The 18,085-nt window shown below is 39.2% G+C and overlaps 2 protein-coding genes across 2 annotated transcripts; one reads left to right on the forward strand and one right to left on the reverse strand.

Moving 5' to 3' along the window:
• Positions 1-435: 435 nt before the first annotated feature.
• On the reverse strand, positions 436-10,806 carry ogfr (opioid growth factor receptor). The gene is made up of 7 exons (XM_079589319.1): positions 10,314-10,806; positions 8,229-8,297; positions 8,071-8,152; positions 7,915-7,993; positions 5,039-5,105; positions 4,767-4,915; positions 436-2,050 (listed from the first exon to the last, which is right to left on the reverse strand). The coding sequence occupies exons 1-7, from the start codon at positions 10,416-10,418 to the stop codon at positions 1,144-1,146; spliced, it is 1,458 nt and encodes a 485-aa protein (XP_079445445.1). The 5' UTR covers positions 10,419-10,806; the 3' UTR covers positions 436-1,143.
• A 1,709-nt stretch (positions 10,807-12,515) lies between these two features.
• LOC306985987 (uncharacterized protein) lies at positions 12,516-17,501 on the forward strand (the record flags this gene model as incomplete). Its single annotated transcript, XM_079588819.1, has 14 exons — positions 12,516-12,667; positions 13,357-13,463; positions 13,646-13,718; positions 13,827-13,901; positions 13,998-14,066; positions 14,198-14,561; positions 14,643-14,928; positions 15,111-15,134; positions 15,211-15,420; positions 15,506-15,597; positions 15,885-15,989; positions 16,160-16,356; positions 16,967-17,131; positions 17,273-17,501. The coding sequence occupies 14 exons, from the start codon at positions 12,516-12,518 to the stop codon at positions 17,499-17,501; spliced, it is 2,148 nt and encodes a 715-aa protein (XP_079444945.1).
• Between the last annotated feature and the right edge of the window lie 584 nt (positions 17,502-18,085).

Here is an 18,085-nt window from a genome sequence, read left to right on the forward strand (position 1 = left end):
TAAAAATATATTTTACAGTCAAACTTACTGTAATATATATCTCTGTAAATATTCTATAATTGCAATACAAAATATATTCCTGTAATGTTGTCATTTACTGTAAGGATGTAACTCTCTCCTGTTTCAGCTGAAGTTGCCATCAGCAGTGTTTGAAAGGCACAAGGCTGAAATCTGTTCTGTTTTAAATGTGTGGTTCACAGTTTTGACAGCAGTGTGTTAGCATTTGAACAAAGTGCTGTAAATCCACAGTGTTGTGCAGGTTGTGGTTAAAGTCATGTGATAAGTGTGTAGAGTTTTGAAAACTGTGTTCAAGCAAAGAAAAACGAACTAGAGTTTGGTCCACATGAACTGCTGCTGTGCAGACTGTAGTTAGAGTTTTGCACATGTAGCTCCAGTTGTGCTCACTGTCGTTTAGCAATCGAAAAAAACTGTAATGAAATGCAGAAATGAAAGTATAAGCCAAATGAAAGTACACTTTAATTATTACTTTAAAAAGCATATAATCATGTGTGCAGAAAACAGGATAAATGTGTTTTAAAGCAACAAAAGAACAATATATGAACAGCAACATTAGTTTTTTTTAAATTCTAGAATATTTCATGAAGGGTTCATTTAAGGTCACGTGGAAAAAGGTAAAAAGCTGTAGTTATAAGTTGGAAGTTAATGCATGTGCTGAACATACAGAGAATCTCTACTTATACAAACTCTGATCAGAGATTATTTAGTTATTACTGATTCACTGCAAATGTAAAACGAACATCCCCTAATCAACACACGTTCATCTGCTCAGAAACTGGATCCGGACCAAATGTATTCACTATGGAAATATTGATCAATAGTTGTTTATTAGTTGAATGTAAAAATGACATTCTTCTTTCACAGTTTCAGTTAAAAAACAAATCTTGGGGAAAAACTGAATCTGAAAGCATGGACACGTCCCCGTTCACCAAGAGTAACCCAGCTATAGGACTATACGGTGTACATCTGGCCAGGTTACAGACACATTCCTGCGGACTGAACTGATGCACAGAACACACAGGCCTTTAGAGAACCACAGGTCAAATCATCATCTCATCTTATAATACGTTTATAAAGTGTCCATTTTCAGTGCGTTATCTTTATATGCAGGAACTCATGGGCGAGCTATGAACTCATGTCCACAATATCCATAGGCTCTTCCTTCTCTGATCCATTTGATTGGTTGGCGTGTATTCCGTTGTTGTGTTCCTCTGGGCCGCTGTCGGGCGGCGTCGGGGAGCGGTCCGTCACTGTCCTGTCCGCACGCGCCCCTGAGGCGGCCTCCTCGAGCTCCTTCTGCGAGTCCGCCGGACTGTCCATCTCCTCCCGAGAGTCGTCGCAGTCGCTCGATCCCGCCGTGGATCCAGCCACACGTTCCCAGCGGGTGTCCGAGACCTCTTCTGCTCTCTCGGCTGCGTGAGGGACTTCAGGAAGCTCTGCTCCTTCAACACTGCTTGGCTCAACACGAACCGTCTCTCCGTTGTTCGCACTGGTGTCGTGACTGAGCGTGGACTCTACAGGAGCAGCTTCTAGACTTGGCTCCTGGTCTTCTTCCTCAGAGGGTTTCTCAGAGTCATCTCTCATTGCGGAGTCGCTGTCGCCCTGCTTCTTTGCGTCGGTCACATCACCGACGGGCTTGCTGTGTTTGGGCTCGCTTGCGTCCTCTCCATCCTTGTGTTTGTGTCGTGAATGGCCTTCGTCAGTGGTTGCGCTCTCTGCGCTGCCGGCTAAAGAGTTCTGCCGCTTCTCAGACTTCTTCTTGAAGCGCTTCTGGATTTTTCTGGGGCACCACACAAACTTGTCTTTGGGCTCAAAGTGCTGGAAGGCGAAGCGGACCAGCTTCCTGCGCTCACGCTTGTCGCGCACGGCGAACAGGAAGTAGTCGAGCACGCTGCGCTTGACGCCGCTGAGGGTCTTCCTGACGAGGGTCTCCTCCAGGAACACGCGCACGAGAGGGGCCTGGAAATGCTCGAAGCCCAGCTCGCCCAGGCTCTTGAGGATCCGGGTGATCCGCAGATTATTGTGCATGTTTCTGAAAGCAAACATTACATTATTTTCAGTTATGTGTGAAATAAAGACAATCACAAAAAAAAGAGACAAATCAGTCAGTTACTTGGATGGTTTAACACATCATTATACACCCTAAGCCCGCTTGCAATTTTGAAATATAAGTATTATTAATTTTGTAGCAAATGCATGTTTGTTACTGTCATTTAATTTCTTATTTGGAGCCGACTTAATTGCTTTCTGTCTGAAAAGACAAAAACTGATGACAAAACTGGTTTAGCATTAATAAAAATAAAAAAGTTAAAAACACGCGATTAATAAATCTGTTGCAACCTGATATGACTTTGTATCTTGGTATGTTATAGATGGATTGAAAAATTGGATTTGATTAGGCATTGCCTGAATTAAAAAATCAGCCAAAATATAATTTAATATCTGTCTAAAAATATATGACCTTTTTGTCAAGTGGGCTTATTAGGAACAGCTCAATTGACTCACCTTCGTTTTATATCTATAAGACAACATGGAACACTTACAGGGCTACGGCGGGCAATTCATTGAAATTGTGAAGTACATTTGAAAATATGAGACCAGCTCAGCATTTCAATAGTTTTATTTAGAGCTGGAATTGTAAACCACAGTTAATCTTAATGAAAACGCAGAAGCATAACAGCCATTACACCAGTGGTGCCAAACTCGGGCCCTGGAGGGCCACAGTCCTGCAGAGTTCAGCTTCAACCCTAATTAAACACACTCGATCGAGCTAATCAAGTGCTTCGGGATTATTTGAACACTACAGGGCTGCGTTTAAAAAACTCAAAGATGGCGCTGCAGTGAAAAAGGTCTGTGACTGTCACAGGGTCCCCGCGGATCCTTAAAAAATCTTATCGATTTTTAAAATTTAAGGCCATAAAAAGTCTTAAAGTCTTATTTTTACTTATGAAAGGTCTTAGATTTTAGATGACACTTTGACTTAGACGTATCTAAATACTTTCCAAATGAAAACTATATAATTAGCGTACATATTATTTTTTTATTATTCTATCTTTGTGGATTTGCTTGTTCACGTGACAATTCGCGTCATTTACGGCAGTATTAGCCTGCGTCTGTCTCCTGCGCGCGAGTGAGGAGAGGATAAGAGAACGAGTAAATGTCAGTTCAATAGTAAGTTCATTCTTTGTGCTTAGCATTGTCTATGAACTATGATGATATTGTAATCATTGTTTAAACTACGTACGAGGCACCGCGAGTGCGAGCTGACATCGCGTTTGTCTCTCATGCTTGCTTTCACTGCGTGATGTGTCAGTGCAGTTATAGGTATGTCCCCAAATGAGTTTTTGTCTTATTATATTTATATCATATTATGTTGTTATATTAGAATATCACGAGCAAGAGTGCCGTTTTCCTGTGCACAATTGCAAATGTGCTATTTATTTTATACAACAGTTAAATTAACAATAAAGTTAACATTATGTGTTACTTTTTATATTGTCAATATTGTTTGTTTCCCCCTTTATTTCGCCGACGAGAATTTCATAATGAAACTGTAGTCCAACAGACAGCGATTCTTTTTTTAAAAACTGAAATCCGCGTTTTGAACGAATCATTTGATTCAATGAATGAATCGGCCGTTTGAACAAATCGGTTGAATAAAACTCCAACAACTCGCTTATTAAGACAGTGACTTACTGCCACCTACTGGCGGGTTTAGTTGCATATTTAAAGCACCCTTTAATTAAAATGTTAAAATTATAAATAATTTCATATTTAAATATTGAATAGCTTTATTTATGCAATTGCAAATTAAGTGTAAATATAGTAATGCCAGTTCGGATGCCGCTTCTGTGTCACCTCTGCACTGCAAGGATGGATTTTAATGTAATTATTTAATTTGACAGTGGTACAGTCTTATTCTAATAGAATTTAATTTGAATGTTAGAATTTGACATAAAAGGTGATGCATACCTCTAAATACGTTTAGAAATAATTTCCATATTTAGGTGTAAATGCCCCTGGAAATCAATTTATGGTGGCAAATATTTAATTTCAGTCACTACTGTGAACTGACCACTGCATAGATAGAATATGTTAAATATGAATATCTCCGTGAGTGCTGTCAACAACAGGCCTACACCAGCCATGGTACCAGTACAACATCAGTAAAATATCATCTAATTATTATCAACAAAACTTAGAAAATATCGAGATATATTTTTGTTAATATTTCACACCCCTAATGTACGGTATTAATTTTGATTTCTTCAGGTCTTAAAAAGCCTTAAATTTGACTTTAAAAAATGTGCAGATACCCTGTATCAGTAATTTTTTTTTCTTCTATTTTTAAATACATGTTGAATTAAATTGATATACAGTCAGCAAGTATTGAATGGTCATTGGTCAGCTTTGTCTTGGATATCGGTTATAGACATTGAAAATGTTGAGGAAAAAAAATATTGAGCACTAATCTACACCTGAGACAATATTTAAAATTTAAAAGAGGCATTTATATAGCGCTTTTCATATGTACTACTGTACACCCAAAGCGCTTTACAATCATGTCGGGATCTCTCCTAAACCGCGTTATATCTTAACAACTGATAACTGAACAAAAACAGAGATATAATGCAGATTTCATCTAAACACTAAAGGACCAATGAACAGCCATCTTCTCACTCGTTTTCAGAACAGGAGAAGTGCTGAATAAGTCCTCGGACTGAGCGGTCTCAGGACAGGATCCTCACCTCTCTAGATTGGCGAACCGCTCCCTCCAGTTCTCGCCGCGCTTCACCTCTCCAGTGTCTCTGTTGAGCAGCTGTAGACCGTAGAAGCCAAGCATGAGCTCGTAGGAATCCAGAAGACGACTCTTAGCTTCCTCGCTCTCCCTGAACGCCTGCGGACAACGGGACACGAGACACAGCTTGACACAGTCCAGCACACACACACACACACACACACACACACACGTCTGGAGTCTCTGCTACTGTGTTTGTCAGCGGTTCACTTTAAGACTCACTTGGATCTCTTTCTTGGTGAGCTCTGCTGCCATGTAGTTCACGCCTGGCTCCCGCAGAGGAAACAACCTAGAGCAACACAAACTCTCGTTTACAAGGCACTTTATCTGCACACTTTTCCAGAGACCATCACAAATCTACAAATCTAGAAGTGCAAAACAAACCACAATTCAGAAAACAAAGGGAAAATTTTTATTCATTCGTTGCTATAGGAGAGGAAGAATTTTGCAAACTCGTCAAATCATCTAAATCGACAACGTGCATGTTAGACCCTATACCGACTAAGCTGCTGAAAGAGATGCTTCCAGATGTCATAGATCCTCTTCTTAATATCATTAATTCATCTTTGTCTCTAGGATACGTACCAAAAACCTTTAAGCTAGCTATGATTAAACCGCTTGTTAAACCGCAACTTGATCCTACAAAACTAGTCAATTATAGGCCGATCTCGAATCTGCCATTTCTGTCAAAGATATTAGAAAAAGCAGTATCCTCACAACTGTGTTCTTTTCTTGAAAGAAATGATATCTGCGAGGATTTTCAGTCCGGATTTAGACCGTACCATAGTACCGAGACAGCTCTCGTTAGAGTCACACATGATTTGCTCTTATCATCCGATCGTGGTTGTATCTCTCTATTAGTATTACTTGATCTTAGTGCTGCATTTGACACCATTGACCACAACATCCTTTTAAATAGACTCGAACATTATGTTGGCATTAGTGGAATTGCACTAGCATGGTTTAAATCATACTTATCTGACCGTTATCAGTTTGTAGCAGTAAATGAAGAGATGTCTTATCAATCACAAGTTCAGTATGGCGTACCACAAGGCTCAGTACTAGGACCGCTGCTGTTCACTCTGTACATGCTACCATTAGGAGATATCATTAGGAAACATGGAATTAGCTTTCACTGTTATGCCGACGATACTCAGCTGTATATTTCTTCAAAACCTAACGAAACCTACCAATTCACAAAATTAACGGAATGCATAGCTGATATAAAAAATTGGATGACTAGTAATTTCCTACTACTAAATTCAGAAAAAACAGAGATTCTAATTAGTGGACCAAAAACTTCCACACGTAATAACCTAGAGTACTGTCTAACACTTGATGGCTGCTCTGTTAAGTCTTCGTCGTCGGTTAGGAACCTGGGTGTGCTCTTTGATACCAATCTTTCATTTGAAAGTCACGTGTCTAGTGTCTGTAAAACCGCATTCTTCCATCTTAAAAATATATCTAAATTACGTCATATGCTCTCAATGACAAATGCGGAACAATTAGTTCATGCGTTTATGACCTCAAGGCTAGATTATTGTAATGCTCTACTGGGTGGTTGCCCTGCACGCTTAATAAACAAACTACAGCTAGTTCAAAACACAGCAGCTCGAGGTCTTACTAGAACCAGGAAGTATGACCATATTAGCCCTGTTCTGTCAACACTGCATTGGCTGCCTATTAAACATCGTATAAATGTTAAAATATTGCTGATCACTTACAGAGCACTAAATGGTTTAGCTCCGCAGTACTTGAGCGAGCTCTTAACGCATTATAGTCCTTCACGTCTACTGCGATCTCAAAATTCCGGCCAGTTAATAATACCTAGAATATCAAAATCGACTGCTGGCGGTAGATCCTTTTCCTATTTAGCACCAAAACTCTGGAACAGTCTTCCTACCATTGTCCGGGAAGCAGACACACTCTGTCAGTTCAAATCTAGACTAAAAACTAGTAGTCGACCGATATTGTTTTTTTGATAGCCGATGCCAATATCTTAGAGAGCAGGGTGGCCGATGGCCGATATAAAGCCGATATTTTTATAAATATATATATATATATATATAATATATATATATATAAACTTTATATTTATTTTAATCAATATTTAATAAATTATAAATAAATTAGAAAACAAATCTGTAAAATAAACATGCTTATACTTAATACTTTAGAGGGCAACTTCTTGAATCTACAATCCTTACAGTAGGCTATTTTTCACAAAGTAATTGTTGATGAATATGTGAATAAAAAGGAAGTAAACACTGTAACAGGGCACTCAGTAATCTGGTAATTTCGTGCGCACTGGTCATCATATTATTTCAAATAAAGACAAAGTAACGCTAATTTTACATACAACACAGTGAAAACGATATGAATAGGACACAGTTGGCAACTGGATATAGCACAGAATATTTTAAAATGAAGGATTTAAAGTTTTTTGATGGCGTCTCCTGTGAAGCTGATCTTCTGTCCGCATTCACTCACAACACGACCACTAATCAAGGAACCGGCTTTACTGACGAGATGCGCCCAACAATGTCATGCGATATATCGCCCAGCCCTATGAAGGACCTTCGCCTGGACACTGTTAGCGCTAAGTTAATAACTAATGATCGTTGCGACGGAAGTGAATCAATCAAAACTAACTTTATCTGGACAATAACTTTATTCTCGAGCTGCTGTAAAGCCAAAACACTCTCTGTTACTGTAATCTCCTGTTATCACTGTAAAGCTGCTTTGAAACACTCTGTATTGTTAAAAGCGCTGTATAAATGAAGGTGATTGACTGCCACAGTCTGCTGTAGCTTCTGCCAGTCTTGATTGACAGATGCCTCGTCCAATCAGCGGTCAGTATTCCATTCGCCACATATACCTTTTCCATCTTGTCTGATTTGTGGTTTCTGGCTTGCTATTTTGTTTTTTGAATTGATGTTGTGTTTTCTAACTTGTTCATTTGTTTTTAGTCTTTCCATTGCCTTTATAATTTGTTGTTTTGTTTTTTTAGATTTGTGATTTGTTTTGCACTTCTGGGCCACCGTACAAACCCCATCATGCCCTGCTTAACAAGATCAGGTTAAAGAGGAGCTTCTCACCACTGAATGTAGGAATGAACTCTCTCCAGTCTTTTGTAATCCGTCTTCCACTCCGTGTGAAACGCCTCGATCGACACATCTAGAACACAGAACAAGAGCTCAGATGAAGAGCGAACACCTCGCTCTGGGACTGGACAAGCGGAAGCAAAGACGTACCATCAGGCGAAGACTTAATTTCATTTAGGTAGAACTTTAAATTGGTCATTCGTTCTTCTGGGCATTCCTCTTCGTTGATATTCTATAAAGAGATGAAGAGAGGATCACATCATCAGGTCAGTGTTATGGACGTAAAGTGCACTGTGGTCGAGTCTTACTGGATATCCATGTCTGTAGTTCTGCATGTCCTTGGCGGCTCGGAGGTTTCTGGAGGAGGAGTTGGACCACTGCGGAGATCACAGGACAGACATTAGTTCCAGCTCCTTCAATCGGCTGCGTCCCAACTCACAAACTATCCATGCTGAGAACAGTGCTTTGCAAACATTTCCGACTGTTCCAAGTCTCCTGCATTTACCAACATCAAATATCAAAATATGACATTACTCAAAATGTGGTTATTATGACTATCCCTGTAGCCAATCTGTGCAGAACACATTTTGCAAGCCCTTCTCAATTATTACAATCCAGAATGTGGCAAAACTTTAAGCAGAAGCTCATCTGTCTGCATCCCGCACTGCCAATGGACATGTGAATCTTATAGATGCATTAAGACATATTAAATAAAATAAACGTAAAGTAGTAAATGGGATAAAATATAGTCGCAAGCAGCATCGCTGTACAATTGCCATGTCTGTTTCCAAATATAAGGGACAACGAGGGACTTCAGAAGGAAATCAGGAAAAGCACTTCAAACGACTCTCACACTGCTGTCCCTCGAGAGGAGCGTCAGAGGCTCATGTGTAGGCCAGTTAATAATGATGGGCCATCCAAACATATTTGCTGAATTATTACATTTTAAAAGCTAATCGCAGCTGGAATTGAATTTGGTCGCTGGAAGCTATTTTATGTTGGTGTAATAGTAATAATTATTTTTCATAGCTTGATTCACACTTTGCCTATAGAAGATACACATCAAATTTCACTTTCCAGGATCAAATGGTTGCAGATTTATGAGTGTTTAGTTCCCTTACGGGAAGAAGTGCTGTCCCATTCTGGGAAGGTCCCAGTTTGGGCAAGTTTAGGATCTTTTACTGCAATTACAAATTGCAGACACACAACAATATGGGTTCTAACAATAATGTTACAAATTAAATTAAATTCATTTATTTCAATAAATAATTACATTTAAATTAATTCATTAAATCAATAAGTCGTGCTGAGGGCCAGCCGGACACCACAGTTTGAGGTTTCGTATTCGTAATACTCTGAAAATAGTGTGCCGAAGGAAATGTGTCCGGTGTACTTTCGAATTGTGTTTTTATTGGACTACTATTGTCCACAACCAACAGCACTACAGTCATTCTTGAGAAGCGCGTGCTGGTTTTCTATTTACTTTTTCAGTTCTAGAGAAACGAGTTACAAAAAGTGACAGGCCGACGCTGCCACAGCAGTTTTAATATGTATGAACCAAAAAGTGAAGTAATAATGATTGTTTTTCTATTAAAACAAGTACAGGACACGCTGACCTTTTTAGGCATATCCTTAGGCTTAAATCACAGCTGTGGACTATGGTTTGCTACTTGAAATGTGTTTATTTAAGTAACACAATAGAGCCAAGCTCTCAAAGCTCTTAAGTTGAGTTGTAGATTGTGAATGCACTGAAGCACAAGACTGCAAATGATCATTTGTCAAATATATCATGAAATATTCCTAGAATTTAAAAAGCAGGAGCACAAGATTAAAATACCATGAATTAACCAATAATTAACGCATACAGTCCGGTCTAAAAACCAAGTATATTTAGCATTGTTGCTCATTGTCAAGATAATAGTGTGGTTTTGAAGGACTGAAGGTGTTTCACGCGACTTGTTTTCATATGCGATGACGTGCAGATCGGCGGCGAGTGACGTACTTCCGGTCAGCAGAGCTTACGTTAAATGACTAGCTAACGCGCTATTCTACAAAACACACGCAAACAATAAAAGTAAACCTACTGCAAATAAATAACCTGTCAAAATGGTTTATTCAGACACTTCCCGCTAGTGCTCGTTTCAGAGGAAAAGGTGCGCGTGGAGGTTTCGGCGCGCGCCTGACGCTGCGTCAACACACACACACACAACGTTACACCAGATGAGACACACTGCCAATAAAACCGCTACAACGGACAATATGGAATAAAACAGTGGCAGTGCAGTGGTTCACAGATGTGTGTGTGAGACAGAGAGAGAGAGAGAGAGAGAGAGAGAGAGAGAGAGAGAGAGAGAGAGAGAGAGAGAGAGAGAGAGAGAGAGAGAGAGACATACGAATGCGGGCCGTGTTTTCTTGCTGCGGCCGGTGTTTTCCAGCTCGTCCCCGTCGCTCTCCGTGTCCCAGGTGGAGTCATATTCACACACCAGATCGTCGTCCATCCCTGCAGGTCATATGAGTGATGGTGCATGTGATGAAAGCCCTGGGGTTTGCTGAGAGTCCGCACGGCTCCATTGGATGTGCAGATGATGATGTCCGCGCGCGCGCTGCTCGCTCACTGACTGCGCTCGTCACCACTCACGCCCGCGCGCGCTGCTCGTCACAGAAGCCCTGTATGCTGAGAGTTATACAGTCCCTTCTTTTTGCTGTATTACAGGGGAGTCAAACTCAAGCGTCACCTTATGGCTTGTTTGTTAAACCGCACATGCTCACAAGCACTCGTGCTCCTCTTATCACCAGTGTTTGGGGCAAATAGATCTCTACTTCCTGGATGCTTAAGCCATTTAACCCTCATATCCTTCCATCGCGGGTCAAAATTTCCCGAAGCCTTAAAATTATACTCATTTTCTTTTCTTTTTTTGTCCAGAAAGCTTATTTTATTTCATTTTGATAATTTTTATAATGCATTTTTTTGGGAGATTTCTTGTTATTGTTTATTTTATTTACCTTTAAATTACTAGATTTGATCAATAAATTATTTATAAATAATAATTTAGTAATTTAAGCACATTCTTTTAACGTGAATTCAAAATAATTTCATACCTAAACCTTTTAATTCAGCTTAAAATATCTTACATTGGGAGTCTTTGCCGACCTCTTGTGGACAAAATATAATAAAGCATGATATCGCCGCTAGATGGCCCTATAGCTCTATTCTGAGCAAACGAGCTGTTCCGCTGGGTCCTAAAGTCAGTTAACTCCAGATTAAATTCAGATCAAGTGCTGTAAAGTGAAATGATTGTGAAAAAGGCATGACCCTCCCCGATAATGTATTGATTACTGGTTTGCGCTTGGCAAAGATGTTCAGATAGCCATTGTTTTTTACAACCCTGACAAACTGTTCAACCTCTGCTTTCTCATCTTGCACATCACACTACACTGTGTGTGGCCATTGCAGTAGATTCACTAACATTGTTGTGGAAACACAATAAGCATGGACACTAAATGCACACTTCCTGCATTACTTCAAATACTAGTTACTCCTCTAAACTAGTATTCACATGAAATAAAACAATAAAACATTGAGACCATTCAACAAAGCACACTGGGTAATAACAAATTCAACACATTAATAACTGGTTGCTATGGACTCGTCACTAGGCTTCCTCAGTCATTGTATATTTTAGCATAGCCTAGGCCAGAGCCATATAGAGAGAGAGTTGCGACAACGGAAGTTCGAAATGGTTCTTCGTCACGTGATTCGCGTAACGGCGGATAGTTCCAGGAAGTGCTTCGGCGCCAATTCAAATCAATGGAGTTAGAGAGCAGAACTGTGATTTTTGGTCATTTGTAGTCAATAAATGCATTTATTTACAATATGTATATAATACACTGACATGTGAATGTAGTATGTGTATGTAGTTACATCAATGTTGTTTTTAAAATATAAAAATCTGATAATATTTAATGATTAGTGTGCTCAACTTGCGTTGCCTGCCTTTGTTAACATATTTCTAGCCAACGTTACCTCGGTAAAAGACCGTGTTGCAATTGTTTTGAAGTATTTTTGTGTTCTTGAACTTGTATGTTATTTAAGAGTATCACGTAGCCTAATGTGCTATGGTTTCACAAGGACAGGAGACTTGGTGACAGGTGATTGTCTTAATCAGTGTTGTGCGTAACGCGTTATAAAGTAACGCGTTAGAGTGCTCTAATTACCTTTTTCGTGAAATGTGTAACTTAACGCGTTAGTTTTGTGCGTTAAGTAATCAGTAACTTCGTTATTTTTTAAAAAAAGTAATCCGTTATTTTAAGGAAAGGAAAATCCCGAATAAAAAATTTCCCCAGGATCAAGACAGTGTTTCTGCGCTTCAATACCCCACCACCCTCCAGCTTCATTAAAGGAGCATTGTGTAGGTTTTTACTTAAAAAAATCTTTAAGATAGAGTTTTCATTTGTACATGTTTGAGCCAACCATGATGTCATAAAAGAATGACACCTTGACTGTCCACCACGGTTGCCTCTATCCGCCTGTAGGCTCAATCGTGTGTGGAGGAGTCGGGCCCGAATCGGCGCGAAAATTCACAAAATGTGACGTCATGCGCGTTCTCGTCTACTTGGGCTTACAACCGTACGGCACGGCAGCCATTATAGTAAGCAGCGGCAATCTGTGTTTTCAAATGGACTCTTCGGATGGAAAGAAGCGACCAGCCCCCAGCACAACTCAGACACCCACGGACACTCCTCGGAAGTAAAAAAAAAAAAAAAAAACGTATCTAGTGTGGCAAAAAGAGAAAGCGACCGGCGTCGTGCAAAGACTAGAGTCAACATCGGAGCGGCATTTGATGCTTGGCGGGAGCTCCGGTCAGCGCTGGGTATAAAAACAGATCCCGAGCGAGCTGGCTTTCTTTTTACTGAAAAGGTAAGACATATACAGGCCATTTGCAATATATTATTATTTCATTGTTTTTGTGGTGTAATGCTAACGATATTATGCTAGCCAAAATGTGGATGCTAGGTAGCCAGCCACGGGACCGTTTCAAAAAGTTACTGTCTTTTATGGATCTTTATTCAGAGCACGAGTGCATTAAGATTGTTACTCCATAGAAGTATAAAAATGGCCAAAGAAGTACTGGTTGGGTTGTTATGTATGTTGGCTTTTTTTGCTAAAAGTGTTTAGCTAAATTTATTGGCTAGTAGGGCAAGCCATGACAAACTTCGTAACTATAACGTTTACGTTAGCTGCTAGCCCTTTACAAAGAGCGCCTCAACCATCTGATGTTCTCCTGAGGTGTGCGTACATACAGGATTAAGTGTAGGATTGAGGATTGAGTAGTGTACACATGAGGGGAGACTAGATACACAGAAACACTAACAAAAGTAACACTTGTAAATGCACTCGGTACTCCCAGCTTTCTAACAATGGCTATTTGTTTACAGCTATGAGAAATCAACACTGTCAGGAGGAAAGGGTCCATCTACGTCGACACCTATGGAGGTGTTAGAATTGCCAGACCTTCCTAGTTCAGTAACTACAGGGGAATCAGACAGGAATGTTTTATTTTATCCTTGCTCTATTGAAAATGCACTTTAGCAATCAGAATTACTACTATGCATTATGGCGGTGTCACAATGTAATTTGACTGTTGATGGCATTCTGTTCAATTCTGTTGTGTGTGATTTGGCTATGGCACAATGTGTTAGTTTGTAATACCAAAATACTATTTAAACAGGGATGACTTCCAAATAGCAGGAGTACAACCGCTGACAGAAGATCAAGCATTGGGGCTATTGGAGGAAAGGTAAACATGTGTGTCATTATTATGAATAAAATGCATATCTTTTCATTTTTCAATATTGTGACATTGTCAATTTTGTGCTTCACATATTCATGCTGTGTGTTTCTGTAGCATCAAATCACTGGAGTTGCGGGATCACTCAGTTCTCATAGATGAAAAGCAAGCCAACAGCCTTGAGAACAGTGTGTAAGTTACAAATGATCAACACCATACTTTGGCTTCTAGCATGTCAATATTACAGTTTGTGTGTACGAATATTTCTCCCTGTTTTTGCGATTACAGGATAGAATTGCTGGACGAACTGGCCTCAGACCCATCTGATGCAGACTATGTCCCACCTATCTATGTGCGGTCTGTATTGTGGCAATGTTACAAGCTAGTGATATATCAATGTTCATATTTTTTTATTTTTTTGTTATCTGGAAAATAGTCTATATTCATATTTTTCACTTGGGTGTTTTTATGATGTTTTTTTTACACAGTGCTAGTGGGACATTACAGAAAAACATTGACAGCCTCCCCGTCATTGGGCTTGAAGAGGCTGTCCTGGACATTTATGACCGCGAGGAGACGGTTCAAGAGCCAGACCTTTCGGAAGATTTTCATCATCCAACAACAGACATTCCCACCTTCCCTACCTTTGCTCGAGTCGATGCAGAAACCGACCTCATTAACCAGCCTGCAAGCATAGCTTTCCACAAAAACCTTATCCAACTGGTCTGTTTTCTGAAACTGCCAATCAACAAATGTTTTTACATTGACCAGAGCACGGGAGTGGAATGTGATGGGCTCCCACCTTTTCAGGTCAACTTGCAACCACGAGGCACTGCAGCTGTTCTGGAATGGGTGAATTTACATTATCAGTTGTAACTAGTCATAGTATCAAATTATTTGTAATAGAGAACAGCTGTTCTCTTCTCTACACAGTATTGCCCACATGGACATAAACTGTGGATGTGGAACAGCCAGCCATTACTACAGCATAACATGCAAGGGGGAGACTTCATGTTATCCACAAACATTCTTCTGTCTGGCAACAATTATTCCAAGATCGCCCTCCTCTTCCAGTTTATGAACATGAAAATGGTGGCATCCAACACTTTCTACGCTATACAGTCTGCCTACTGTGTAGATCCAATAAAGGAGTTTTGGGAGGAGAAGAGGAAGGCCATTATCGAAAAATTAGGCTCAAAAGACAGTGTTGTTGCCCTTGGTAAGTACTAAACTCTGTTGATTAACAAGGCCTCAGATGTTTGAAACGACGGTGTCAAGTAATTTACTACAATTTATAACTAATTAAACCTTAATAATACATGATCAGCTTCAGTTTAGACAATAAACTGAAAACAGTCAGAGTTTGGTGCAGGTTTACAAGGTTATTTATTTCTTTTCTAGCTGATGGAAGGATGGACTCTCCAGGTAAGTCACAAAGGTTTGTGACTTGTCAGTACTGTTGAATTTATTTGATTTACTGACTTTTTTTTTACCATCAAAGGTCACTCTGCCCAGTACTGCACATATACTACTATGGAGCAGGACACAATGGACATCATCAGTATTGTCACTGTGGACAAGAGGCAGACTGACCGTAAGAGTGTGGCCATGGAGAAGTATGCTTTCATAAAGACCTTTGATAGACTCATGGGGGAGCTAAACATCAAAGAAATAGTAACCGATGCCCACGTGCAGATTGCTTCCCTAATGCGTAAGAATGAAATCATGATTTTGTTTTGATATTTGAGTGAGAATTTGTTTTTGTTTTTCATGTGTGTTTGGTTGTTGCTCATCAGATCCAGAAAAAGGGAGATGCAAGGACCAGGGTGTAGTCCATTCCTTGGACATCTGGCATGCAGCTAAGAATCTGACCAAGAGACTACATGCGGTAAGACAAAAATACAGTTGGTATTATTTGGTTTATTTCATTGAGTAGTACAGGGTGGGCCATTTCTATGGATACACCGTAATAAGTTTGTGGCACATCAGTATATGTGACCCATCCCCACCCATCTTGAGGAGTTTGCCCCCTCACATATACTAATGTGCCACAAACAGGACTTTAATATCACCAACCATTCCCAAGTTATTACGGTGTATCCATAGAAATGGCCCACCCTGTACTTTACTGTTTAACAGTTTTTCCTAAAAACACTTTTTGACTTTTCTCCACAGGCTGGGATGATATCTGGTCAGTCACAAATACTTGTTTGGCTGAAGGATGTTGTCAACCACTTTTGGTTTTCTTGTCAGAAAGCAGGCAACCGGGAGGAGTTCATGGTTAATATGACAGATAAAAATACATACAATAATCAGATGAAACTTGATCATTTTAAATTTGACTCTTATAATTTGGGTGTCCTCAGTTCTATATGCTATGTCCGGCCTATGATGTTGTATTTTAACTTGACATGCATTATGACTATGATTTACTCTACTTTATTATTCAGTGTATCTGGCGAGGTGTACTGCACCATGTTTGTGGAGAGCACGAGTGGGCCCTCGGCAGATGCCTCCATGCACCTATGGATGAGGAAACCGCAAACAAAGTCGTCATACCACCTGGCTCTGCTGCACATGAGGCTTTGTCACAAATTGTGCTAAACAGGAGGTGGCTGAAGGATGTGGAGAAGTTTCTTACGTTTCGGTAAGAGTGCTAAAAGTTCTTATACTTGCTAAAATATGTTCTATCTTCAACAACAAACTTCACAAAATAACTAAAACCACAAAATTGCAATGTTTTATTATTTGTACATTAGGGGTGAGAGAAAAAATCTTAAATAATAATAATCTTAAATAGGCTACTGAAAGCATTGTTTGTTTATTTTCAATGCTCCTCTTTATTATTTGCTACTTGTATGTTTTGAAGTTATAATAGTTTTAAAATTCTTAGCATACAACTGTTTTTTTTTTTACTGTTTTTTTTTTATAAAAAAAAAAAGTACTTAATTACCTATGCAAACTAATGAATTAATAGGGAGGGGAGGGGAGGGGAGGGGAGGAGTAGATAAAGAATCATTCTGGAATTGGATCGGATCGTGAGGTGACTAAAGATTTCCACCCCTAACATTACATACTGTGAATCGTTTTTTATAATCGAATATCGATTTTGAATCGAATCTTGAGCCTAAAAATCGATATCGAATCGTGGCATTTTCTGAATCGTGCACCCCTATTGTACATACAGCCATAGCTCTTGCACTGGATATTTTCTGAAGATGATCTTTGGAGAATATAATGCTTTCTTTGTCCTGTAGGTCAACTTCTGAGTTGGAATCCTTCCAGAATCATATCCTTATGTATGCAGGCAAACGGTTTTCCTTTTCGCCTCCTGTTTATGAGGCTAGGACTTTTCTAGCAGCCTTGGACTACAATCATCATAACCACCGACCAGTGCATATAAACATGAAAGGCAATGTTTCGTAAGTCGCTATTGTAAATTAATGATATTTGTGTGTCCTGTAAAACATGCTTATGTTTTCTTCTTGTTTATTTGTTTCTTTCTTTTTTGTTTTTAATATTGTTTTACAATATTTATTATTCTGTCATATGTTGTTTTGCAGACAAAAACGAGTCTATAGCAAGAAGTCAAAGCGCTACCGTGTCTACACAGTGAAGGAGCAAAAAGACTACAGTTACATCCCTCAACTGCAGACTAAAATATTACAGAGTCGACTTAATTCAGCAGGGGGACTCCCAAGTAGGGTGACCACCATCAAACAAACCAAATGTGGGACGATTACTAAGTTTGTGTGGGACAATGTGGGACATGTTGCCAACACTAAAAAATAACCTGAAACTGTTATATAATGTAAAGATTATATAATATAATCTAACTTAATAAAAACATTTGTATTCTGCCTTTCAGCTGATTAAAATATTTTGTTCGTTAGTCCCTTCCAGAAAAAACCATTACATTACAATGTAACATAACATGTCTTTATTTTACATGTCATTTAAGTTCAACATCACTGAGCCCAAAGGCAGCAGCATCATGTAGATAACTATTTTTGAAACAGTTCTGACCAAGTCCAACTAAAATCCAACAAAATAAATAAAGATCAAATAAAATAAAAAAACAACATAAAATTAGTTAATTGACAGTCTTATATATTAAGAATCTATTAAACCAAAAACTTTTATATTTTTAGAAAGGATGTGAATTAGAACAACCACAGCAGGCAATAAGTTCTAACTCTGTTAAATTCACATTTTAATTGACCGAATTATCCATTTGTTTTCTGACAGGGAACACATGGAACGAATCACCGCTCCACATTTTGATTGACAGCCGCCACAACCTACCAGTGACTGTGTTTACTCCTTTCATTTCAACCATTGGATATGATTTTAAAAACGGCTGTTGTATTTGCACT

The sequence above is a fragment of the Phoxinus phoxinus genome (genome assembly GCF_949152265.1).
Source record: "Phoxinus phoxinus genome assembly, chromosome: 18".
NCBI lineage: Eukaryota > Metazoa > Chordata > Actinopteri > Cypriniformes > Leuciscidae > Phoxinus > Phoxinus phoxinus.